Source organism: Heteronotia binoei, chromosome 13 (genome assembly GCF_032191835.1).
Source record: "Heteronotia binoei isolate CCM8104 ecotype False Entrance Well chromosome 13, APGP_CSIRO_Hbin_v1, whole genome shotgun sequence".
NCBI classification, from domain to species: domain Eukaryota; kingdom Metazoa; phylum Chordata; class Lepidosauria; order Squamata; family Gekkonidae; genus Heteronotia; species Heteronotia binoei.
This window is the reverse complement of record NC_083235.1, coordinates 50,478,150-50,504,592: the sequence shown is the minus strand read 5'-3', so window position 1 is coordinate 50,504,592 and position 26,443 is coordinate 50,478,150. Positions and strand designations below refer to the sequence as shown.

The 26,443-nt window shown below is 41.5% G+C and overlaps 2 protein-coding genes across 2 annotated transcripts in view; one reads left to right on the top strand and one right to left on the bottom strand.

Annotated features, from left to right (window-relative positions):
• Window positions 1-22,130, bottom strand: part of GNA13 (G protein subunit alpha 13) — a 47,563-nt gene extending 25,433 nt beyond the window's left edge. The window contains exons 1-2 of the mRNA XM_060251989.1: window positions 21,794-22,130; window positions 9,245-9,471 (exon numbers count right to left, since the gene is read on the bottom strand). Coding sequence (XP_060107972.1) covers window positions 9,245-9,471; window positions 21,794-22,076 — 510 coding nt within the window. The 5' untranslated portion in view covers window positions 22,077-22,130. The remainder of the gene's footprint in view (window positions 1-9,244; window positions 9,472-21,793) is intronic.
• A 2,854-nt stretch (window positions 22,131-24,984) lies between these two features.
• The window catches only part of RGS9 (regulator of G protein signaling 9), a 78,741-nt gene continuing 77,282 nt past the window's right edge, over window positions 24,985-26,443 (top strand). The window contains exon 1 of the mRNA XM_060253392.1: window positions 24,985-25,351. Coding sequence (XP_060109375.1) covers window positions 25,286-25,351 — 66 coding nt within the window. The 5' untranslated portion in view covers window positions 24,985-25,285. The remainder of the gene's footprint in view (window positions 25,352-26,443) is intronic.

The window sequence follows — 26,443 nt, the reverse complement described above, 5'->3', positions numbered from 1 at the left end:
TTCAGAAAGTAGCAACTCTGCAAGAGCAAGACTGGTATGTACAATGTGGCTCAAAGCAGCTTACTATTGCTCCCTTTTCTTCCATTTTATTCTCACAACCACCCTTGGGAGGCAAATTAGGCTAAGCATGTGCGACTGGCCCAAGGTCACCCAGCAAGCTTCCATGGCAGAGCAGTTATTCAAACCGGTGTCGTTCCCCCCCCCCCATCACAGTGCAACTCAAGCTTTCTTGTAAAATGTTACAAAGTGACACTAAAATGTTACAAAATGACACTAAAGAATGAAGACAGTATGGATGACAGATATTTCCCTAATGCTTTTCTTAAAAAGAGAAACTGCCTATAGATTCTAGTTGAACACACCTTTTCCTGTCTTTGAGAATCTGATAAAGCCTTACAGGCAATGCCACAGAAGAAAACAGGATTCAGACATAAAAGTGATCTGAATTCCTCCCAGACCGCTGATATTGTCATGTTTTCTCAATGAAGGTACTATGTTAGCTGAAGTGAGGAACAGCACCCCCACGGCTAGATCTGAATATGCTTATTGATGGTTTCTGACATAATGTATTTCAGGTAAGGCATTACTGTTAAAGGCTGCAGCAGTATTATTCAAATACAAACCTCACCTATCTAGACTACAACGTCCTTCATAAAACTATGGGTGGGATCCAGAGCTCATTTTGCAGACAGATCCATTCCCCCAGCTGCAACTCCCTACATCCCACTGCATGACATTCCAGAGGGCCTTCTCTGCAGCTTTTCCAGGAGTGCACAGGGCTGCAACAGAGAAGGCAGGAAAGCTCTGTTCCCCTCATAGAGCTCCCCAAATAGTTCTGAAGATCCAACCAAATGTAAAAACTGTGTAATGCATGCAGATTTTGCATACTGTGTAAGTATTTAAAATCCCAAGGGGTCAAATAAAAGGTTTTGTAGCTACTGCTGTAATGAAAACAAATTACAACACTGCTTTTCTATTCCAATAGCATTCTCAAGTCACTTCCTAAAGATATAGGTGCTTTTATTCAAAAAGTAATGTAATGTATATACCCAATAATTAGTATGTGTCTCCCTCAACTCCTATTGTTTTATTCCACAGGGGGAGCCATGTTATTCTGTTCTAGCAAAACACACAGGAGTGCTTCACCTTAAAGACTAACTAAATTTTATTCTTACATAAGCTTTCCAAAATAGAGCCCACTTCTTCAGATGCAATGGAGGGGCTTCTCATTAGGCAGACCTTTTATATAGGATGTATAAAACATAAACAAGGTCAAAAGGCCATGAAATTATCAGTACAGGGTGTAATCTAACTATATAAAATACAAATCTATCAAGATTCCTGCCATGTGAGGAGCCACTGAATTGCACCTGGAAAACTGAATAGTTCAGAAATGATTATGCTGAGCTAGTCCTTAACACGATACTAAGTTGTATAAAATTCCTTGGTTTTATTGCCTATATTTTGCAGGCAATGGCATATCATTACGTTTCTCATTCTTTGATGACAGCTTTAGTGAAATATAGACTAAAGCTGAATGTGTGAACAAGGCTAACCAAAATGTACTGTGCTTGAGATTGCAAGGCATTGTTTTGGTTCAGCAAATCAAGGTTTGCACAGCTAGATAATTCTCAGTCTGCAGTACCAATCTGGTTCATACTTGTTCTGCACACAAAGAAGAGATAAGAAATATTTAAGTACCTTGTTACACAAAGTGAGATTTTTTAAATTTAAAAGCGTGTCTCATATATGTATATAAAGACTGTAACAATATATTCTCATTTTTAAAGGGTATGTGAAGCATGAATACAGATTACCAGCCCAGGAAGTAATTTCAAGGCAATACACTGTAACCCACACAGAGAAGGGAGGCCAGGAAAAACAAGGGAGGGGATATCCCTGCCCCTAGTCTAGGGAAAAACTGAAAATTCAGGGGATCATGTTTAAGATCTCCTGTGAGATATTCTGTTTTATAGAATGAAATACTTAAGCTAATGCTATACTTATTCAAAATGTACATAGTATGAACATCAGAGTGGATAAAAAGCAGTGATTTTTTAAAACTGATTTTTTATATAATAAAATGCTTTTTTGAGGGAGAAATCTATCTAAAAGTAGTTTTCTATTTAAGATACATTATAGTCCAAAGGTTATTCATCATGAAATAAGGATTAGTTTTTAATTACATAGCATGATAGGTATATTCATGCACTGTTTAAATTTTTGGTAAATGAATTCCATTAATCCAGGGATCCCCAACCCCCAGTCTGCGGACTGGCACTGATCTGGCAAGGCAGCAGCGAAATGTGTGATGCGGGCTCACCAGGATTCAACAAGTGGTTCACCTCTGACAAGACCCGAACTCAACCTCTGCCTTTTTGCAACCAGCGAGAGGTGCATCCTCAGCCAAGCCACCCCACCCTGGTCTTTTTTTGCCCTCCAGTGTTGCCTGGAGGCAGAGGGCCTGGGGTGCAGTGGAGTGGAGACCAGGCGCCCCACAAGAGGCAGCAGAGGGTCTGAGGCACAATGGCGTAGAGGCCGGGTGCCCTGCAAGTCTGGAGGCAGTACAGCAGAGGTGGCGGGTCTGGAGCGTGATGAAGCCCAGGTGCTCCACAAGCAAGTTGGGAGGCTGGGGGGGCAGGGGCACGGCAACAGAGAATGCAGACTTGGAGGGCGGGCAGCCCACAAGGAGTGTTTGAATGAGTGGAAGCATGTTTGAATGAGCCCAGAGTGGAAGTGGGGGGGGGGGGAAGCCATCTGTGTGTGCATTTGCTTGAATGTGCATTTGAATGTGTGCAGAGTGGAAGTGGGGAAGGAGGGAGCCATCTGTGCGTGCATTTGATTGAATATACGTTTGAATGTGTGCAGAGTGGAAGTGGGGGAAGGAGGGAGTTATCTGTTTGTGTGTGTGTGTATGAGTACATGTTTGAATGAGTGGAGAATGGAACAGAGAGGAGAGGTCACGGGAAGTATTGGTACCACTGTTACTGTGGGAGTGGAGTAGTTGTTGGAGTAGAGAAGGATGTTCGTTCACGGCCAGTAAGGGCATGTGAGTTTGCCAGCCTCCAGATAAGACGCTGAGCCTGGAGAGCTTCAGGAATTACAGCAGATCTCAAGATTGTAGAGATCAGATCACCTGGAAAAAATGAGAGTGTGGATTGTAAGGCATTATACCCTGCTGAGGTCTCTTCCCTTCCCAACCCCCACTCTCTCTATGCTCCATCCCCAGAATCTCCAGGAATTTTCAACCCCAGAACTGGCATCCTTAGTCAGTACAGCAAGAGACAACATGGAGGAAATGGGAGAAAAGAGAGCTAGGTTAGGCAGAAAGGGAACAAACTAGTTCATGGGAAGCTAATAAACTTCATGGCAGAGATGCACACCTGGTGATGGTAGGGGTGTGTGGCATATGCAAATGAGTTATGCTGATGAGCTCTGGCACCTTTTTTCCTACAAAATGACCCCTGAGAGTAGGCAAGGGGGCGCAGAGCCTAGCCAGCCTGGCCCACACACCGAGGGAGAGAGAGATCTGATTTTACATTCAGTAAATTAGGACTACACGGAAAATGCAGTGAAACTCTAGCTCAGTTGGAAGGGTTGAGGAGGGGAGTAATTTTTAAAAGGCGTAATTTTAAAAAAAGTGGTTATTTCCCTCCCCTCCCATCAACCTAGTCCTGAAAGCTTTTCCTGTGCAAGAGAGAAGCCAGGAAGGGCAAAGCTTTGGAAAAATGGGGAGGAGGAGGGCAGAAGCAAAATGCAACTGTTCCTCTCCCCCCCCCCCCGCATCAGTTTTCTTCCATAGCTATTCGAAGGGGGATGCACTATGAACCAGGAAAAGGACGAGGAAAATAAGGTGATACTTGTCCATCCACCCCGAAACCCTTGCCGCCCCCACTCCTTGAAAAAACTGACTTCCACAAAACCGGTCCCTGGTGCCAAAAAGGTTGGGGACTACTGCATCAATTCATTCACAAAGTCATGCTCTTCCAGAGGTTTCTGTAAAATTATCGCACAGCGTTTTTTATCTAGAATATATTATCACAGATGCTTGCTTTTACAGTTCTCAAAATGGTGAATTTGTGTCTGCAGAGATCACATGCCTTTTCTTCACAGCAAAAACGTTACAAAATAAACAAAGAGTTGAGAAAAATATCTTAATCCCATTTTTTCTCTACAAATCTATGTACAAAGAATCAACCCTTTCTCTCTTAAGTGAAGTTTCAAGAAGTTCAATGAATATAAGAATGTTTGGGGTGGAAAAGGGGGAGATGTTAAAAGTTAGTTGTGATGAGGGAGGGGCAAGAAGTACAAATGAAAGTGAAACTTTTTGAGCAGAATATTCCTGAAAATGTTTAAGCAAATACAAGAATACATATGCTATAACACGTCTTAGGTAAATAAAACAATATAAATGGTTATTGTTAATTATTATTTTTCTTCTTCCAATAAACAGGAGGCAAGTTCTGCAAATATGAATTATCAGCCTACTAAACCAGAGATAATTCACCTTGCAATGATTCCATAATTATCTATTTTAAGTGGTGAATAAGAAGCATTAGTTAATCTCATAAGTTATTATACTAAAATGAAACCTTCATCTGGATTGCAAATATCATGGCCAGCAAGAATGAACCTTTATGTGGAAAACTATGTCTTCCTGACTATTGATTTAAATCCAATCCATCCCGATGTACATTTGTACGTAAGATGCACATAAATCTACAGCATTAGATAGTAACTCATGTTTAGACTAGAGATATTTAACCTCAAATTCAAAATGCATTTCTGCACTAAGAAGGTGCCGGCGTCTTGAGATACACTGCAGCATTTTTTACTTGTAGGGTGCTGCTTAAATTTGGTGCTTGGTGGAGCTGTATCAGAAACCTGAGTCTGACTGTCCTCTTGACCTAGCTTCCTTTGGCCAGTCTCTACAGTTCTATTTATGTGACAGATACCCACAGACACAACTTATTGTGGAAACACACAGCTTATTGCTCTGCCTTGCTGGACACCATGCCAGTATTTTCAAGGAAGTATTTTATAAAATTTGTGCCTAGTAATATCAATCCTTGATGACAGTCACAAGTCCTACTCAGCTGGTTCCTGGCCTGGGCACAAACCTCTAGTAAAGCGACCGATGAACCTGGAATCCCATAATTAATATGTACAGCATTTTGTTTATTTTTATTTATTTAATTTCTATCCTGCTCTTCCTGCAAGCAGGCTCAGGGCAGGTTTCAACATATAAAATTCACAGCAACAAAACTAAGTTTGATACTATAAAATAAATTACCCTTAAGGACGATGTTCTAAAAAAACCATGTTACAGTGTCCCAGCATAGTAAAGAAAAAGAGAGGACAGTGCCTGGAAAAAAATTCCTGATGGTCCAGTTCATTGGCCTCAGGTCAATCCAGAGCAGGCATTGTAGTCCAGTGACCAACAGATTTCAGCATATCATAGCAGATTTATGGCAGTTTATAGAGAAGCCAGATCTAATAACTACCCATTCAAGGGTGTAAATGCAAATATGCTTTGCTACACAGCTGCCCACAACAGTCACATGAAGGCTGCCCACCATCAGAAACAATATGCATTAAGCTGTTCACTATTATGCTTCACCTTTTGGCATCAGCAATCTCAAGCAAGCCTTTGGAAGCCCTCTTTGCGATACTCTAGCTAGTATCATCCACCTTAAGAAAATACTTTGACACTCAAGCATATTAAGCAGTGCTCGTACACCTGACGCAAGGAAAAAGTGGTGGTGGTGGTGGAAGCAAAAAGAGAAACACTAACCAGCCATGAAGTCTCCACATCTTTTCATTTAAACAGCTAACTAATCTACATAATGCATGCATGCATCAGGCCAGTTTTGTTTAATCTTTGGTTCAGTTATTCATCGTATTTTCATTCTCTGAGAGTCATTTTGAACCTTTTGAGTCACTTTAAATATATATTTACATAACCTATTTGAGGTTGCAGCATATTTACACAACAATCCCTTACAACTTGACCTATTATTCACATCTCAAAATAGCTCACATCAGCTTAGAGTTAAAGACAAATTAACAAAAAGCCTTAAGGTTGTATAACAAGCTTGCAAGTGATATCAGTGGAACATAGCTTTAAATGACATATGGTACATACATTCCGAGAAGTAATCATGTTTGTCTTTTGAAGCAGAAAGATTTGTGGCATCTAAAAGACTAATTACAAGTTTTATATTGTACAGAACATTTATTTTAGGTGTCTAAACATTATCATGGCAAACATTCTGGAAAACTAGATGCATCTGCCTCATACTATGTGCTAATATACACCATCACTTCTATTGGCCATTATTTTCAACAACGGTACTTTTGCTTTGAACTGAGTATTTTCTGATGCTTCCACAATGATAGGGATATATTCTTCCACTTTAACAGAACATGAGCTAAACAACCATTGTCAGCCCAGAACATTTAAAAAACTATTTTAATATGTGACTGTTTTTATGTTTTAACTATCGGTAATCCATCAGGTACCAATGGTGGAGAATGTGGAACAGAAATTATTAAAACTAAATAAAGCAGACCAAATTAGCTTTTGCACACCGCCCTAACACATCAGTGTCTCAAGTGTCAGAAACAGCTGAGTTTATTCTGTGTTCCACATCTGCTGTATTACCAAGAAACCCAAACCAAGCAAAGTCTACCATGGAAAACACTGAAACGTCCAAATAAATATGAGATCTTCGGTGTGCCTGCTGAGGAATAATATATGAGGGGGAGTAAAAAAAAAATGTTTCAAACAAATAACATCTTATTTTTAGAGCATCAGAAAAGTTTCCCAGAAAACCCACATCACTGCTTAACAATATCTGAAATAGAAAGAAAATTAAATACGTAACGTACACACACTACCAGCAATGAGTGGATATTTGCTAGTAAACATCTCTCTATCACTGTAGTTCATTTTATTTCCTGGGGTTGAGGTACTCTTCAGAGCAGAATGAAGCATGATATGGGGGTTGGCAGTGAGGGAAATTGGCAAAGGTCATTCAACCCACTTTGTGCAAGCAAACACACATTTTTACTCATGGAAGGGGGATTTGGGTCCAACCCAAAATATTCAGAGGAGGGGAGATGAAATATGCATCTCCGACTACAAAGGCTGAGAGGTATAGAATACAGTGGATTTGAACTGTCAAGAATCAAAACTTTATTCAGCATTATGGAATATATGAAAGTCATAAGAATATGTAAGATTCAATTATATATTGCTTCAGGAACACAGACAAACAAACTATAAATCTTTTCAGTCATTTAGAAATCGCATCATCCTGATCATTTGTTCTAAGTATTGTACCATTTTGATGATGCAAAGTGCTGCCAAATCACAGCTGACCTATGGCAACCCTGTAGGGTTTTCAAGGCAAGAGATGTTCGGAGATGGTTTGCCATTGCCTACCTCCATGTCCCAATTCTGGTATTTCTTGGAGGTCTCCCATCTAAATACTGGCCAGGGCTTGACCCTGCTTGGTTTCTGAGATCTAATGAGATTGGGCTAGCTTGGCTGTCCTGATTAGGATATTTTAATTTTAAGCATTTCTAAACTCATTTCCTTTAATGTGACAGCAGTCTGACAAAAATATACCAGCAACGTACAGCCTGTAGGCAGTCCCATAAAAATTCCTCCAATCTAAATACGCTTATTTCAGCAGACCAAGATTGAAGGAACTCCACACAGGATTGTGCTAATCACTTCAGCACAGAAGTAACATTAGAGATTATATGCAAACCACAGAACATGATGCTTTAATTGCTTACCTTGCCCTACCCCTCCTTAGAGGGGGTCTCTTCACTTTAGTCTGACAACACATGTTTGACTGTTTATATTGGTCCCACATTCCCCATCAGAATCTAGATTTAAACATCAATCATATATAGTAGGTTTTTAAGCAAGATGCATCTGTGATTCTTTAACCTACAATCCACTACCCCAAATACAGATCAAAGTTCCCTTATTAATTAAAAAATATATGCTACCTTTTATTACAATCTTAACAACATAGCTCACGTTTCACTGACAGAGACAAGTGAAATCAAAAGATGAGGTACAACTATTCACTTTCCCCTCAAAATACTACCCTCCAGATGAAATTAATGCCCACCTCCAAAGAACAGCTTCATATTTCTTATAGCAGGCAGACAGCATAGGGGCTCTCTGGGACTCTTGGGGAAGGTGTCCCACAATGCTGGAACTACTACTGAAAAAGCAGCAGAATTCAAAGGAAGGGTTCAACCAGGAGATGGCCTAGGAGGATCTGAGATGGCAAGTAGGCGCATAACAAGGAAAAGTTAGAACACACCCCAGACACAGGAACCTTGTTTATACAGGTATATTTAAGTAATACACATATGACTCAGAAATGTCAGTCATACATTCAAGGAGACTCTTGTGCCCAACAGCCATCAGCCAGCTTCTAACCCAGTGCCACTTTAAGTGCCAGAAAGGGAATCTGGGGTCTAGTATTTAATCATCAGGATGAAACTGAAACAATTCCACTTTGCTTGCTGCCAGAACCCACTGCATATTGGAAAACATAAGAACATAAGAGAAGCCATGTTAGATCAGGCCAATGGCCCATCCAATCCAACACTCTGTGTCACACAGTGGCAAAATTTATATATATATATATATATACACACACACACACAGACTGCGGCTAATAGCCACTGATGGACCTCTGCTCCATATTTTTATCTAAACCCCTCTTGAAGGTGGCTATGCTTGTGGCCGCCACCACCTCCTGTGGCTGGCTAGGGTTAATCCTAAATTTCCAAATGTACCCAGAACTTCTGAACAACCCCTCGCACCCGGATTCATAGATCATTACCTGAGAGTGCCCTGTGGCCTCCTTTAATAATTACTGGGACACAGATTTTTTTCCTGAACTAAACCCAAGTATATTTTTAAAGAGAACCTGAAAGTCACTCTTTATACACTCTTAAGTGTAAGTTCATATGCAAAGCTCTGCTATTGCTCTGCTGCTTGGCCTTGTAAAAAAATATCTTCCACAAAAATGATTTCTGGAAGAAAATCAAGCTTGATTAGGCTATATAACTTTTCTTACATCTTAACTTACATTTATTATTCCAAGAAAGTCTAATTGCTTTTATAATAGTAAAGAAACAGACCATAGTTTCAATTGCTATTTTTTAAGAATACCAAGAACATAATTAAGAAAAAATCTGTGCATCTTACCAGCTGAAATTCTCTGCGCCTATCGTAGGCATGCTGTATACCACTATCTGCCCATAAGGCTCTTATTGCTAGAAGGTACTGTAAAAAAACTGTGGTCTCCACCATCCCTTGTGCCACCAATGCTGAGCGGGTATCAAAAGCCATCAGCTTGTCACCATTCTTTTGGTTAGCAGGATCTCCCCAAGGAATATGAAGTTTCTCTCGAGCATCCACAAGGACTCTAATTCCTTAAACAAAATTGAAAATTCATTAGTTTTATAATCATCTTGGCACTTGGCATTAGACCCAATAAAGTTTTCTCAGTGCAAACAGTAGATCCATTTAGCACACAAAAATGCCAGCATCTTTCCACATCAAAATACTGGCGGGAACATGCATCTTCTTTAATCATGTGCTAAGGCAATGCAAATGGCACCACCCAGATTATAGCTGCACAGCATAAGACCCCACTGAACTGCAAATGAACAGTGGGGGGGGGGATCTTTAAAATTGGGTGAGAAAATTGCCTTGCCTCCCCTCCCCCCTGGATACTTCAAAAGGTTTTCCACTAAAATTTTATTTTCCATTTCCCTGACCAACTTTTGATGATTTCCCTGAACACGACTCAAAAGCAGCCCCAAATTAAAAAATGCATAGCTTATATTACATTAAATAAAGGTATGATTAAATGATTTATACAAGTACTGAAATGCAAATATTTATTAAGATAAGAACTTGAATATGAACTTCTTTAAACACTGATTGTTAACTGAACACACCCATTTTGAAAATAAACTAAAAAGTACACAGAAATATAACTTCAAACACGTAATCTCTCCAGGGGTGTCAAACATGCAGCCCACAAGATGCATCCACCCTGCGCAGGGCTCAAATCCAGCCCCAAACAACTTCTTTCTCCTGCTTCCCTTCCAAGACTGCTGCTGCAGCCACAGGGTAGCCTGCTTTCCCTCCAGCTCCCTCAGCATTTTTTTGCTTCCTGTTTCCTGCCTCTTGCCTCCTTCCCCCAGTCCCTCGCTTTCTCTCACACACACAGTTTCATGGCTGGTTCCTGCTTCATGTGGGAGAGATATGAAGACAAGCCCCTCCCCCAACATACACTGAACTTCTGCTTCCTTCTCCAGAGATGCTCCTCCTCTTTTGGGAGGAAGGAACAGGGAGGAAAGAGAAAGAGAGAAAACAAAGTTGTAGTTGCATAACAAGGTTAAAGACCAACCAACAACATTTTATTCCAGGTATAAGCTTTTGTGTGCAAGCACACTTCTTCAGAGGGAGGGAGGCAGGGTGGGTGAATTCTTCTGACAAGCACAATGTACACTGAGGAAGTTATTTTGGCTTATTCTGAAAAGTTTTCTTAAAAAAATTGATTTCTCTGTTCCTATATTGATTTATTTTCTTTCAAAAAGACCCTAATTAGGAATTAGAACACCTGGATTGGTCTTTATAACATGAAGAGTGGAATTATTTCAGATGCCAAATGATAATAGTACACATTGGTAATAAGACAAGAAAAACGGCTCTCAATTCAGTCCAGGAGGATGTATTGTCTTGATCATCATTATTAATTGCAATTCAACAGTCTCTCTTTCTAATCTCCCTTTAAAATTCCTCTGTAAATGCACTGAATGTTGTGGTTTCTAATGTCAAATTTATGTCCATTTATTCTTTGCATCCTACTGGACTGAATCCTCCTCGATGGAATTGACCTAGGTTTCCTGTCTCATTACCAACACTGGTAGCTCCACGTCTATTGCCCCACTTGCATGTCACACCTAATCCAATCAAGCCTGCTACTGTCATTCATCTGAAATCATAAGAGCATAAGAGAAGCCATGTTAGATCAGGCCAATGGCCCATCCAGTCCAACATTCTGTGTCACACAGCGGCCAAATATATATATATATATATATATATATATATATACACACACACACACACACACACACACACACACACACACTGTGGCTAATAGCCACTGATGGACCTCTGCTCCATATTTTTATCTAACCCCCTCTTGAAGGTGGCTATGCTTGTGGCCGCCACCACCTCCTGTGGCAGTGAATTCCACATGTTAATCACCCTTTGGGTGAAGAAGTACTTCCTTTTATCCGTTTTAACCTATCTGCTCAGCAATTTCATCGAATGCCCACAAGTTCTTGTATTGTGAGAAAGGGAGAAAAGTACTTCTTTCTCTTTCTCCATCCCATGCATTATCTTGTAAACCTCTATCATGTCACCCTGCAGTCGACGTTTCTCCAAGCTAAAGAGCCCTAAGTGTTTCAACCTTTCTTCATAGGGAAAGTGTTCCAGCCCTTTAATCATTCTAGTTGCCCTTTTCTGGACTTTCTTCAATGCTATAATATCCTTTTTGAGGTGAGGCGACCAGAACTGCACACAGTACTCCAAATGAGACTGCACCATCGATTTATACAGGGGCATTATCTCCTTTATAAAGTTTATATCTCTGGTACCCCGTGTTACATTTTATGGCTCATATGGCCCAACCCAAAAGAGTGACAATTATGTCAGATCCAGCACTCGTAACAAACCTCTGCTCTAATCATTAACAAATGACAGAATATTTTTGATCTTGTTTTAAAGCTAGACTAAAAATTGTATAAAATAAACATCAATAAATATTCTTTAAAATGATTGAGAAATTTCAATTAAAATAAAGTTAAAAAGTAGAGTACAAGTATTCTTTTAGGGCCCTGCGGGACCTTGTTCAGTTCCGCAGGGCCTGTAAGACAACCTTCTTCCGGCTAGCTTACACCTAACTGATATGAGAAACTAATGTAGCTTTACCAGACTCCTGTTATACATACTGTTGTAATGTTTAATGTTTTTAATGTTTTAAATGTTTTAAATGCTTATATATTTAAATGCTAGTTTAATTTTATGTTTGACTATTTGTTGTGAGCCGCCCTGAGCCACTTCATGGGAAGGGCAGGATATAAATCATAAATAAATAAATAAATTTTAAAAAGATTAAATAACAGTATGTAGCTATCACTTCTACAGTTTTATTTTGCAGATCTCTTAGTTTCTGATCAATTGTTTCTTCTTTGTCTTTGGCTTAATTTCTCCCTCAAGTTTCTTCTTCTTTCAGTTTTTTTTTCTTGCTGCTTATGTCATTTGCAACATACTCCTATCAATTACAATAGGTTCAAGTCCTCCAGAACTAAGGATAGCATCATAAACCTGGTGTTGACAGTTTCTTCATGCAAATTTCTATTAAAATTGACTTATTAACTGATAATCTGCTTTCAACTGAAGCATTACCATGAGACAAGATAAGGCACATTTTGACATTCCACAGATCTGAGAAATTCTTGTTGTCCATCAAAATATCACCGTAAAATGTATCCAATTCAATTTCATCATCATGTTCTACCATATATGCTTAAAAATGAGTTCTGAATTCATTGGGGCAGCTGTGGTTAAAGCACTGTATTGCTCCTTTGATTTTTTCAGATTATGTGTCATTGATTTGATTTGCTGCATGTAGAAGTTCAAATATTTGTCCCTATTTGGGTGATCCCAACATTTGGTTTGCGTATAATGATAGCAGGATCTAATGCTGAGAAACCACAAGCCATATTGAACTTCAAAGGACTTATCTCAACCAACTTTTCAACAACTGCTACTAGCATGTTTTTACCTACATTCTAGGTAAAACTCAGCCACTTGACGTTCACTTAGTTTCTTTTAAGAGCTTCTTTAATGCAAAGCCAAGTTTGACCTTGCTTGTGTCAAGCAAGTTCTCAGACAACTGCATGTCAATTGTTAACAACTGCAAACCAGATGACAATTTTTGCAGCTTTTCTGGTTTTATGCAACAAATCATTAGCTTCTTGATTAGCTCATAAAGTTCTTCATACAAATAAAGTGCCAGCTATAGAAATGGCTTGCAATCTCCAGCAATTGTTCTCATGAATGTCATTTTACATTTCATGAGTGGATCTTGCACTGCAGATTTTATGCAACTTGCAGGTTTACTGTTAGATAGCTCTGTTTCTACCTCATACCTTCTGACACTGTCATATACAAGTATATGTAACATTCAAGACACATAACATTCTCCAACCATCTAGTGGAGCAAAACTTCTGGGAAAATTATGTTCCTTCTGCTATAGCAGTTTATGATACAAACCTAGCTGGGGAACCTTTGAAGAGATAGTATATGTTGTGCAAAGCTGAATTAAGGTCCCGTTTCACTGCATGAAATCCAGTTTTAAATGACCCAAGTACAACATGAAGGCTACATGTCCAAAGGTCAATCAATTAATATTCTTCTCCTTTCCAGTCACAGTTGGCTTTCATTTCTCCTTTCATCCCCCAATCCAGAAACAGGTGATTTACATTTCACCTGTCCATAAATACCTGTAGTAATTCTGCAACTGGTAAAGATGACATATCTTCTTGAAACTTCTGAAGAAGATCTCTAGTAGTGGCATTTTGAATTAAAAAAACCAGTCAGGTACTGTGGAAATGTTTTGACAGTATTAATCCCAAAAACAAACCACTAAATACATCGGACCCTTTTGAATCACTGTATTCAGAGCTTCAAAAACAGGTAACAAATTATGACACTGTTTTCCATGTTTCAGCAGAACGTCACAGAACAAAAGGCACCAAACCAAAAACTTAATCATACATTGCTTTTGTTTTTTTCAAGATGAAACTATCAGGCTATCTGAGAACATTCAGTTGAATAAACTGATGTCTCCAACAATTCACTGATGTTGCTGCAAGAGTTAAATGATGTCTTCTTCACTAGGTGCAAAGTCCACAGGCCCTCTCCTGTCTTAACATAGTCTTTGATTACAAAGGCAGCCATACTAGTTTGTACAGCAGGCAGTTCTTTGCATTTTTCATCTTCCTGAACATGTTTTTCAGTGTTTTCAGAGCTTCCTTCTTCCTCTCCTGTGCTTTCATTGACTGAACTTGTACTTGGTTTTGAACCAAAGCACACTGCAATGGACTGCTAACTTTATTTAATTTTCAAGTTCTTCTTATGTGATGGTATTTGTGTATGAGATTGCATAGTTCTAATTTCGATATTACTTAACTCAAAAGTTTTGTAGCACACTTTATAACAACGTTTGGACTTATCTGCAGCAACTGACGATGGCCACAAAATAATTCAGCATGACATAGGACGTCCAGCCACTGCATAAAAACTATATCAAAAGCCATCTTTTAAAATGTAGTTCCCAGGACTTTTCTGAGCCAGAATGCACAGGAACACAGTTCTGGCTGGCCTGGCATCAGGGGTGCAGCCTAATATGCAAATGAGTTCCTGCTGGGCTGTTTCTACAAAAAAGTCCCATATAAAACAATGGTGATATCAGGGGATGTGGTCTAATATGCAAATTAATTCCTGCTGGGCTTTTTCTACCAAAAAAAGCCCTGGTAGCTCCCATTGCAGCCTTCAACAGAACTACTCAGCAGTCTGTCTGGAAAGCAGGACTTTCTTGGAACAGGAACATTCTGGGTTCCAGAATGCATAATTTGCAGATCAGCAGCAAGGAAGGAGGTGCAGCTTAAATGTTTGCAGACTACTTTTACAATCTAGCAGAAGCAGACAAACCCATTTGCAAGCTTTATGTTTGGGGAGGAGGGAGCAAGAGCTTGTTCTCTATAAATTTCAACAGCAGCAAACTCCTCTCTGCAAACTTTACTTTACAAAGTATGGAAGGTGTTTGTTCTCTGTGAAATCCAACAGTAGCAAAATTCATCTGCCAGTTTTTCATTTAATTCCACTCCAGGTTCAGGAGACACCGCTTCATGTCATGTATATAATTCTAGTCACAACCTCAATGTGCTGTCTATTTGGTGTGTAGGGCTAGGAAACTGTCCACTAACACACATTTAATACTTAACTTTAAACCTTGTACATAAGATAAATACAGTACTTGTAGAAATCTTTGATTTCTGTGGACAATTTTCAGCTTACATGCAATTGTGTAACTGGCTAGTGGGTGCTCTTAATAAGGCCCAGACTGAGTCACGTTGACTCAATCAATTTCTTTGGGTCCCAAGTAGTTGCCCGTCCTATTTTTGCCCTTTTTTTGGTTCAGTGCTTTATAAAAAAACATACTTTTAACAACTGAGTTTGTACTATTCTGTGAAGGCTACAGGCTTAGACTACTAGTACTTTAGTATATTTTACAGAAACATAAAATACTTCCATCAGCTTCAGGATAAGGCTTTCAAGTGGCCTACAAGAAACATGCCTAGCTATAGTGCTTAATAGATTGAAATTATTGCTTTCTTGAATGTCATGGAAAACTGGCTTGATACTTTTCATTTGTTGACTATTTCTGTCCTCTTCTTCGTGTAATGTGAACACCTAATGTTTATTTCATGACAGAAATGCTTTCCTTTGTGTACAACTAGTGAAAAGAGATCTGTACATAAAACAGTATGTTTCAGAGTGTTTAACTTAACATTTAAAATTAACATTTGTAAATAGTTTTTTCCCCTTTTATCAACATAATTCTAAACCATTCTCAAATGTATTGTTGAGAGCAGTATTATGACATGCTTGGACTTTACAGCTGGCCAGAAGAAATAAAGCACTATTTGCTAACCTATCATCTTCAAATCAACTAAAACGGACTTTAGATTAAAAAAAAAATCTGCAAGAAGTTAATCAGTTTCTCCATAAAATAATGCTCTCTCTTACATCCTCATTTTATTCTTTTTTACTATTAACAACCATCACTCACAAGCATTTTCAAACTCATTTAATCAAATAATGGAATGTGTGTGCAACATTACATTACACTTGTATTCTGTCACTTCTCTACTTCAACTGCCACAAGTGCAGGCTGTCCTTCTCCTGCAGCAGCATCTCCAAAGTATGTCCTAATCACATTTTCCCTGACATTTGACCCATTTCTCTGACTTTCCCTAACCAGTTTCCATTTTCCTGACTTTCCCTAGCTTTCCAGAAAGTGGCAGCCCTGTATTTAGACTTCAACACATACAAACATACCAGTTCCAGGCACTGAGAGAGGCTAAGATAGATACAATACAGCTGTATGTTTTTTTAGGAATTAACATCAACTCAGCACCCTTACATAGCATAAACAACTGGGAAAGAGAGCTGTATAAAATATTAACACTGCAAGAACTTCTCTTATGGGATTAGATAGAGTCATGAAAGATAGGTCTATCAGTGGCTACTAGAGCTAAGGTGACTGAGGAGGACCTCCACATTCAGAGGCATGAAACCACTGAACACCAGAGCCAGGAGGCAACATCAAGGGAAGGACGGTCTTGAACACTATGCCCTGTTGCTGGCCCTCTAGAGCAGGGACATCAAATTCATTTGTTATGAGGGTCAGATCTGATATAAATGAGACCTTGTTGGGTTGGCCCATGTGTGTCATAAAATGTAATGCCAGGTAGCGGAGATATAAACTATAAAGGACACAGACAAACACAAAGATTTTTTAAAAAAAATGCTTAAAAGATTAGCACTCTTGCAACATTTTGTTTATTTAACGGTTTCTGATAACTGACACCTCTTACTCTGAATTATTGTATCAAAATATGGAGACAATGTCTGTGCTGTAGCTATCTTGAGTACATTGTTCAGGTGTGTGTCTGAAAATTGCAAGCCTACTTTTGATTTATTGACATTCATTACAGAAATCTCCTGGTCAATGCTTTGAGACTAAGACCTAGGGGGAAACATGAAATGGCTAGGCATTGCAAGCTTTTGTACACAAGTTGCGTCATGTGCTGGCCAGACAATAGAGAAAACAGAGGCTTTGCTCTGTAGCTCCTGTGTGATTGAGCAAGCCTGGCAAAGCATGCTGTGATGCAGAAGGAAGCAAGAAGGAAGCAGATGACAGCGAGCTGCTCACAGGCCTGCTACATGTTTGGCACCTGTGCTCTAGAAAACCTGGTTGGTCACTGTGTGAGACTAGACGGACCACTGCTCTGATCCAGCAGGCCTCTTACGTTCTTATATTCTTAAAATGATACCCAAAGCAGGTGACAGCATAAAAGTAAAAAAAATCAAACTCACCACAAAAAAACCCTTTTTAAAGCGCCATCATAAAGCATAAAAATCATCAACCTAAATCCATTTTCAAAGGCCTTACAGAATAATAACATTTTCAATATTCAATCGAAAGCCTACAAAGGTGGTACCATTCTAAACTTCTAAGGAACAGAGTTATATAATCTGGGAACTACAGCTATAAAAATCCTCATGTGAGATCATGACAACTTCAGTTTAGATGATGCAGCTCCCACAGGAAGACCTTGTTCATGTCATACCATGACATTAATTTGAAAATAAAATCAAAAGCAGAAAGTGTTTTAATGGCTACAAGACTAAGGTGAAATGAAACACCAAGGAGTGTTGATGCAATACAGTGGCTAAGGACAAAACTATGAATCAGGTGGTAACCATCTACAATTTCATTAGGTTAACCAAGGCAAGCTCTTTTCTCAGTCTCAGCATCTTTCCTTGATATAGAGAGATACTGGCATAACTTTTTAAAGGTGCTTCACATTCATAATCCTACTGTAATCTTGTTCTAAGGATTACAGCAAGATTATAACATGATGCAAGGTAAAAGACATGCATGGTGCCTGAACACTCTGAACTACTGTGGTGTAAACAAATACCTCATCTACAGTTTTTAAAATACATATATACTATTAAGAGTCTTCTAATGCATGTATCTGATGAAAAAAGCTTCAGCTCTTGAAAGCTTATACCCCCAAAATCTTGTTGGTTTCTAAAATGTCTACTAGATGTGAATGTAGCTATTGTACTTGAAACTGACAGCTACCCTCCATTATATGATGTTGCTTGTCCAATATCAGACAGTAATTATACATATACAGTTTGAAACTATTTTCTCCCTTGCCGCATATTGTATGTTAGTATGCAGTCTTAGTATGCAATCAAGAAACTACTGAATGCTGTTCTTAATGCAAAATAGAAAATAATGATAACTAATTAAAGAGCTTTTCTGTTGTTTTGGGGAGTCTTCTAGTGTAAGAATTTTTAAAGAAAAAAGGAAGCATTTACAGGCATAACCAGGGGTGGTCAAACTTGCTTAATGTAAGAGTCACAGAGAATAAATGTCAGACATTTGAGAGCTGCAAGATATGAACATCAGATGTTTGTAAGGAAGGAAGGAAGATGGGGGAAGGAAGGAGGGTGGCAGAGGTGGAACGAAATCAACTTTAACTTGAAATGTATTCTCCAGACCACTGGCTGGCATGGGAAGTGATTTAAAGAGACAAATGCCTTCTCCAAGCTGGCTGATGGGGTGGTGGGGGCCTCGCAAGCCACACAATATGTGTGCAAGAGCCGCATCTGGCTCCCGAACCACATTTTGGCCACCTCTGGGCATAACGATGAAACAGCAATTCCTCAGTCTCTATTTTGTAACAGTCTCTATTTTCTTTCAACCCAGAAGATGACTATTGTGAGAAGAGGAAGAGAAAGCAATTGTAAGATGCTTTAGGGATGCCAGTCCCCAGGTTTTAGAGCTCCCCCCCGCCATGCCAGCCAGCTTTTTGCCTTTTGCAGGGCAGGAGCTGGTGGCCCCCACTTTTCCTCCCAGTCTCTTAAAGGGACATTTCCTTTTTAATGGTAGGAGAAAGGGGGAGGGGTGCAGGATCTGCAATGGGGCACAATGACATCACTCTGTGTGATGACATCAGATTGAGGATTGCCATGCCCCTTCCAGCACACACCCCCTCCAGGAACAAAGTTAATCCTGGTAACCTCATTTGAGACTCCTTATGGTAAAGAAAAACAGGGTACAAAAAAAACTTTTCTTCTTTGATTCTTCTAAACAAACTAACAAACGATGCCATGTTATCAATAATTCAAAGTGGCACTGTTTAATTCCCAAAAAGATCAGTCATGTAATATTGTCTCTACATCCTTAGATTAGCAAGTATTATAACTGGGTTGGGAAAAGCTGCAACCAAATGATAGCAATTAAATTGGTTATAACATAAGCACATCCTGATGGCACTTGCATGCATGAAAGAGAAACATGCAATCTGTGTGGGAGTTTAACAGTTACCCTGAAGGCAGATTTTCCTAGGACAGAACTCTTAATGTGACCAATTATATATAAGCTTCAGAGAATTTCTAACCCTCATGGTTGTGTATAAAATAGTAACCATCTCTAGGAAGTCTGGAACAATATCAGAGCCCCAAACTCAATTCAGAGACCCAAGTAAAGATATTTGGATATGTACAATGGTAGCTTCAGGTACCTGAGAAACAGAGAACAGGACTAGCTCTCACAGTATAGGGCTACAAGTGACTATATACTGAACAAATGTACCAAGAATTAATCCACTCTAAAGCTGTTCATCTCTCCTGGAGTATTATGTGGCCAGGAGCAGCCAGAGACCTGAGTATCTTTCAGACCACTGTAAAGGACAGTTTTTGTGTTATAACGTATTTCTTTGGGAAATCAGTGGGTTTTCACATGTCAGCTAGCTTGTATTCTTCTCCCCCTCCCGAAAAAAATTGGGCTTGGCTTGAGCTACAAATAGTGACATGGTATACAGTAAGATTCCAGTTTAAACCTGTTGAGTCTCGTTTTCACTTTCACTGCTACCTAACAATTTGCAATGTTGAACTCAAGAAAGTAAATTTTGATGGCATCTAATCTGTAGTGTCAAAAAGAATGGTCAATGTAGAACATAAGTCTACTTAACTTGCTTCTGTACCACAGGAAAGTATAAAAACACTTTAAGCAATGACAAAGAGGTATCCAAAACCTTACATGCTCAGAACAAATGTCTTATGTTTCATCTCCTTGTGAGAACATTTATTTAACATTCCTTGTAACATGTTCATCATAGCCTCCCAACTGCATAACCCCTGAAAACTCTCATTGTTTATTCTTCTGGCCCCCGTTTTCATATCTTTTCACCTAATATAATAATTACAGATTATCAGGGCTTTTTTTGAGCAAGAACACACAGGAACGTGGTTCCGGATGGCTTGGTGTCAGGGAGTGTGGCCTAAAATGCAAATAAGTTTTTGCTGGGCTTTTCTACAAAAAAGCCCTGTAGATTATTACAATCTGACACAACTGTCTGTATGCAACTAACAAACCAAACAAGCTAATACATTTTTAGCAATCTGTTACTGATAACACTTGTTTAAAATGGCAAACAAACACAATGCAATTTCTGACTGCACCTTCTACTGAGACTGCATCTGACTCTAATACAGGGCATCATTTGTGCATCCCTTACTGAGTTTCCACCCCATTATCTTGGATCTTTTGATCTCCTTTCCCTCCAAGTCTTATTTCTCATGATGCAGTCTGACAATGGCTGCAAAAAGTTAGTTTGTGGAACAATAAACTTAACTGAAGCTCAGTATTGTCTGCACCAACTGATGACAGTTCTCCAGAATCACAGATGCAGAGGGATTTTCCCAGCAGCTGTTACCCAAGTTTCATTAGCTAGATATACCAGCCATTGGACCTAGGCTCTACTGTATGCAAAACTGTATGCTTTATTACTGAGCCATGGACCCTTGAGGCTTCAGACATCCTTTTGATTACCAAATATAAGCCATGCACAACTCATGCCTGTAAACCTTCCACTGCATCCAAATTAAAAAAAACAACAACTCCATGATCAAGTCCTTCCTTTTTTTACATTCATAATCTTCTAGCTACACTCTCCTGGCCACAATTAGCTGCAGTGTGTTCACTTAGCCATCGTAACTCCTACTTCCATAGCCTACTGGTCATTCTCTTCTCTCTACATGTGCCAGTGTCATGATTTATAAATCTATCCTCTGACATGACATACCATAACAGCAGCTCCAACAGGAAACCCCTAAGATCTTAGCTACACCCTCCTTAATCAAATAACACCGTGCATACGAAAGCATCTTCTGGCATTTGGCTACCCATCCACTCCCAAGCTGCCATTCCAGAAAAGACCACGACGCTTGCGACTACCATCCACCTATGTCATCCTTGCAGGCTCTCTGTCCCAGCCCAACCCCTACTCTAACCCTCCCTTCCTACTCAAGCCCTCCTGCCCCTACTCACCATGTTGCACATTAGAGCCGACCCTACTTTGAGTCCCTCTTAGCCACAGCTCCAGCGAGGAAACCCTCCGAAAAGCACACCACCACACACACGTGGGGGAGGGCAGCAGCACTGCGACGAGGGAGGGGATCCCGCGCTGAGCCAGGAGGAACAGAAACATTTAACAGCCTGACACAAACGGATGGTCCCCTGCCTGTCTCTCCACACCCAAGCGTTCCCCACAGCCCGCCCTCTACTCCTTCCACATCCGACTTCCGCGGCCTTGAGCTCTCCGGCGACTTCCTGGTCCTTCCTGCCTCCCCCCCCGCAGCAGCAGCGGCAGCCAGGCCTTCCCGAGCGTGCCCCGCGGCCTCTTCAGTTTCTCCCCCTCCAACCGCCTCTTCCTCCCCTCGCTTTTCACGGCTCACCCCTCCCCCACCCCAAGGGGTCTCGGCTTCCCGCCCCCCTCGCCCTCGAGGGCTGCCCCCTCACTCACCCTTGATGACGTTGCTATAGATGGTGGCTCGGAACTCCTCCCGAGCCGCGCGGTCCCAGTCCTGCCCGTGGATGATGCGCATCTGCTTGAGGAACGTGCTCTTGCCGCTCTCGCCCGCGCCCAGCAGCAAGATCTTGACGAGCCGCTTGACGTAGGTCTTCTCGCGGTAGAGGCACTTGTCGATCTCCTTGGACTTTCGCTGCTGCTCGGCCTCGCTGCTGTTGAGCAGGCAGCCGGGGAAGCAGCCCGACAGCGGGGACCGCGACGGCAGGAAATCCGCCATCTTAGCGAGCACTGCCAGCCAGGGAGCGGCCGCCGCGGCCCTGCGCTGCTCTGCGACTGCGCATCACCAGTGGGGCGGGGTGGCCAGCCAAGCGCCGCCCCTTCCAGGAGACCACGTGACGCGAGACGCGGCTCGAAAGGAATAACGTGACGGCGGACCAACCAAGCGCGTCCTAAAGCGCCCTTGTCCCCTCCCGCGTCTGTGCGGGGTTTGACAGAGGCCGCGGGACGTAGCCCTGCGAGGCAGCAACGGTGAAAGGCACGCCCTTCTCTACTTTGGCGTCCCAAGCGGCTGCTTGGCTCGCTTGGACGGTGAACCCGCCCAGCTCACGCCCTGCAAAAGGCAGGTGGGAGCCGGCGACGCTCGTTTGGAAAGAATGGTTGTCGTGTGCTCTCACGCCATGCAAAAGGCACAACCGCCTCTTGCCAGAGAGGAGCCCGCGCCGCGGCAACCGCTTGGAAAGAGCTGGCGCCCGGCGCTCCCCGCCTTGCGTGATGGGAGCTGGCCGCACCTGCGTGGAAAGAGCGGGCGCTGTCCGCTCTCCCGCCCTGCTAGAAGCAAATCATCTCTTGCAAGGCGGGAGCTGGCGGCGCCCGCTCTTTTCAAACGGGGCCCCTGCCGATTGTTGGGGCAGGTTTCCCCCATCCGATGGTGAGCTGGCTGGCGTGGGGGCCCTCTAAAACCCGGGAACCCCAAACGCTACCTGGGAACTGACTTCACTACCTGTTATCGTCACAAAAGTTGTGGCTCCTTGATTTCCTTTCCATGGGCATAAGGGTATAGGCCTATCACATGAGTGTTTGGGGAATACTGTTAGTCTCTCCCTCCCCCATCTTGACCCTGTGTCTCTAATGAGCAGCTGATTTATGCAAACTGCCTGGCCCTGTAATAGTTACCTGAGTTTATTCTTCAGTGGCTATTAGCCACAGCGTATTGTTGGAACTCTCTGTCTGGGGCAGTGATGCTCTGTATTGGTGCTTGGGCACAGTGGAAGGGCTTCTAGTGTCCTGGCCCCAGTGATAGACTTCCTGATGGCACCTGGGTTTTTTTTTGCCACTGTGTGACACAGAGTGTTAAACTGGATGGGCCATTGGCCTGATCCAACATGGCTTCTCTTATTTTCTTAAGGTTCATCTGTTGAAACAAAGCTGAACTAGAGTGCTCAGCACGTGTGGGAAGTACATTCACCAGCCTTGGGGAGAAGTTGGAGTTTGCTGGTAGTGTTCAATTCTGACTCTGGGAAGCTAGCCCTGACCTGGCTAGCCCAATCTCATCAGATCTCAGAAGCTAAGCAGCATTGGCCTGGCTCGTATTTGGGGCATGGCACAGAGGCAGGCAATGGCAAGCCACCTCAGAAAGTCTCTTGCCTTAAAACAAGCCTAGCTTGCTACCTAGTGGTGCATCATGCTAAAAGCTCAAACTTTTGGTACCAGACAACCTTAGGATCTCTTGGCTATACTACATGCACTGCCATACAATAATAATTCTGGGAAGCTGAATGACCTGACAGACTCCTTCCCTTTTGACTACTAGCATATCTAGGGCTTCCTTCAAGGGAATAATAGTGAGATTTCTGATGGCCACCCTGGGATCATCGGGCCTGTCACTGTCACTGATCCACAGTAGAGGAGGAGGAAAGGAGGTCTGCTTTGAAGTGCATGCCTGCCCTCAGGGGTGCAGCAGAGACTGCATTTCAGGAATATCGAACCAGCTGAAGGTGCAAAGGTATGTCCCTGGAGCCATGGTCTGTCCCCTGCATAGGCCATGTTCAGGATGCTAGCTGGTGTCCTAGGAACACCAAGTTTACCTTACAGGACAAGTAACTGACCCAGGATTACAGATCTGGGTATTGTTCCTGGAGGGACAGGCTGCTTTGCTGGATAAACTGTGTGGCTTCTGTGGGTTCCTGGCTGGCTGCACAGTCGTTAATATTGCATATGCTTAGCTGGATGGTTTGCAGCACTGTCAAGAAGAGAGGAAATATCCCTGTGTGGGAGCTTGTTTTGCCACAGACCCCGGTAGCTGATACAGCTCCTATAGCAGGTGCTGCAGAGTGCAGCAGTGATTGTGGGCCATGACAGGGCATCCCAGTGAAACTGGGGGTGAATATACCAGAAGAGCTCTACTTGCTATGCCTTTTTGTGTAAGGTTTCCCAGCCACTGTTGAGGCAATCAACCAACCTTTCCCCCTGCTCCATTTTTTGTTCCTTTTTTTCCCTAGCTATTTCCTGGAGCTTACCATCCTGCTGTTTGAGGTAGAATGAAGGGGGTATAAGGCAGAGCTGGGTGGAATCTTGAGACACACCACTTTGGGAGGCTGCTCCCCTCTGATAAAAGGGAGATGTGTATTTCCAAACACAGGGGAAAGTCATAGTGAATGCCAGCAGCATTGTGGTAGACCTTTGGCTCATGTGGACCATGTTTCTTTTCTGTTGTGACACGAGTTAAACCTCAGTGCATCCATGGCAAACATGACAGCTGTATAAAGTGTCAGCTGGAGCTAAGGTTGGTAGGTTACAAACCCACCTTTATTTAGCAAGACTGAGGTACTCTTAGCCCAGCTTCCAAAAATGGGTTTCACTTCTCACTGGAGACATGCCTGAGGATCTTTTAGCAAGATATGGAGTGCACAGTTTTTAATACAGGTTTTATGTCTTTCATTTGGCTGGTTTTTTATTGTTACCTGCCCCAAGTCTATAAAATGAATAAGGTGTGACTCTAAATAAACTCAGCATCACCAGATATATGTAGTGACTTTGAATAGGAAGAAAGGAAGGAGATTCCCTTTAAGTCTGTTTGTTTGCCAGTTATGAGGATTACCCTTCTAACAATTTCTAACCCTTCTAACAACTTCTGATCCTTGGATAGTTTCGAATGTTGAGGGATTTGCTTAAGATACATACTCTTTTCTGAGCCTGTCAGCCCTCAGCACATGAGCGAGGCTCCCTCTAATGCTAGTAACTGGAAAGGCTCTGGAAGCTATGCAAATAACATCCCTGTTCTTCTCAGTGATTGGTTATGGCAAAGCAGTGTCTGATTCCACCACTGCCTTTATTTTCTAGACTGGGGAGTTCCACTAATGCAGTTTGCTTGAAACCAGTAACGGCAGCAGCAGCAACCACCTCCACCTTCTCTGCTATTGGTTAAGTCTAATTTTTTTTAAAGAAAAATCTTCCTTCGTAGCTTTTGTCTTGAGTAAATAGAGCACAATGACCATCAGACGAAACATAGATCAAGGCCAGCGTCACAGGCCAAGAATGGCATTCCTGAAAAAGGTAACTCTATCGTTTTTTAAATTTATCTGGTAAACAGCTCTGCAGGAGCATCTGTTGGAGGAACCCTGAATGCATCTGTAAAGTCTCTATCATTTGACAAGAATTACACGTCATAGACATTCTGTATGCAGGTGACAGAGATTATATCATGATAGGTGTGCCTTTGTTAGTTTTTAGAATGAATTATTGTCTAAGAATGTTGTGATTCCATTAGTTTAACACTGAAATATGATTGTTTTCTTTCTCTGCTCTTTTGTTCTAAAGCAATTAGAGACAAAACCCTGTGATTTCCAGAATCTCCAAAGGAAAGCAACCTGTTACATAGCCTTGTTCAAATGGCAGTAGTAGGAACTGCTTGAAATGAAACTGAGCCAGGGTGGAGGTTACAAGCATGAATATATTGTATTAATTCAAATTTTACTCCTTACTATTTTATATCTATTTGTTAAAGGTGCTCTTAGAGGCGAGTAATTTTGCATAGGATTGTACTGTTCATTCTGGTTTACATCTGGTTAGTTTCTCTCCATTCCCAAAGCGCCTCAGCAGTCCATCATTGTTGTGGATCCTGGCCATAGACATGCAAGATCTGATGTTTGCACACAAAGATTGTCAATCTAGAATAATTAACATCCCAGTACTCACTACCTTTCACATGGATTGGAATCCTAACTTGACCCAGTTGCTTGCATAGGAAGGATGAGGAAAATCCACCCATCACCTTCTTTCAGGGAGTAACTAATCCATATTAAGTGTTGTTAAGTATTTGTTTATTTAAGTATGCACCGTTAAGGACTTGCCTATGATGTCTTTTTCAAAATATGGCGCAAACTCTGATACCTACCTGCTTATAATTCAGTTGGGATATATGTGCTTCTAGAATTGTTTAAGTCTATCAGGGGGAGGGAAGGCAGCATGGTATAGCTCAATCTTGTCAGATTTCAGAAGCTAAGCAGGTTTGGTACTTGGAAGGGAGACCATCAAGGAAGACTGCAGAGGAAGGCAAATCACCTGTGCTTCTTACTTGCCTTTCTGGGGTTCCCATATCATCTACGACTGGACTGCACTTTATGCACACAAGTCTGTCAGATATAA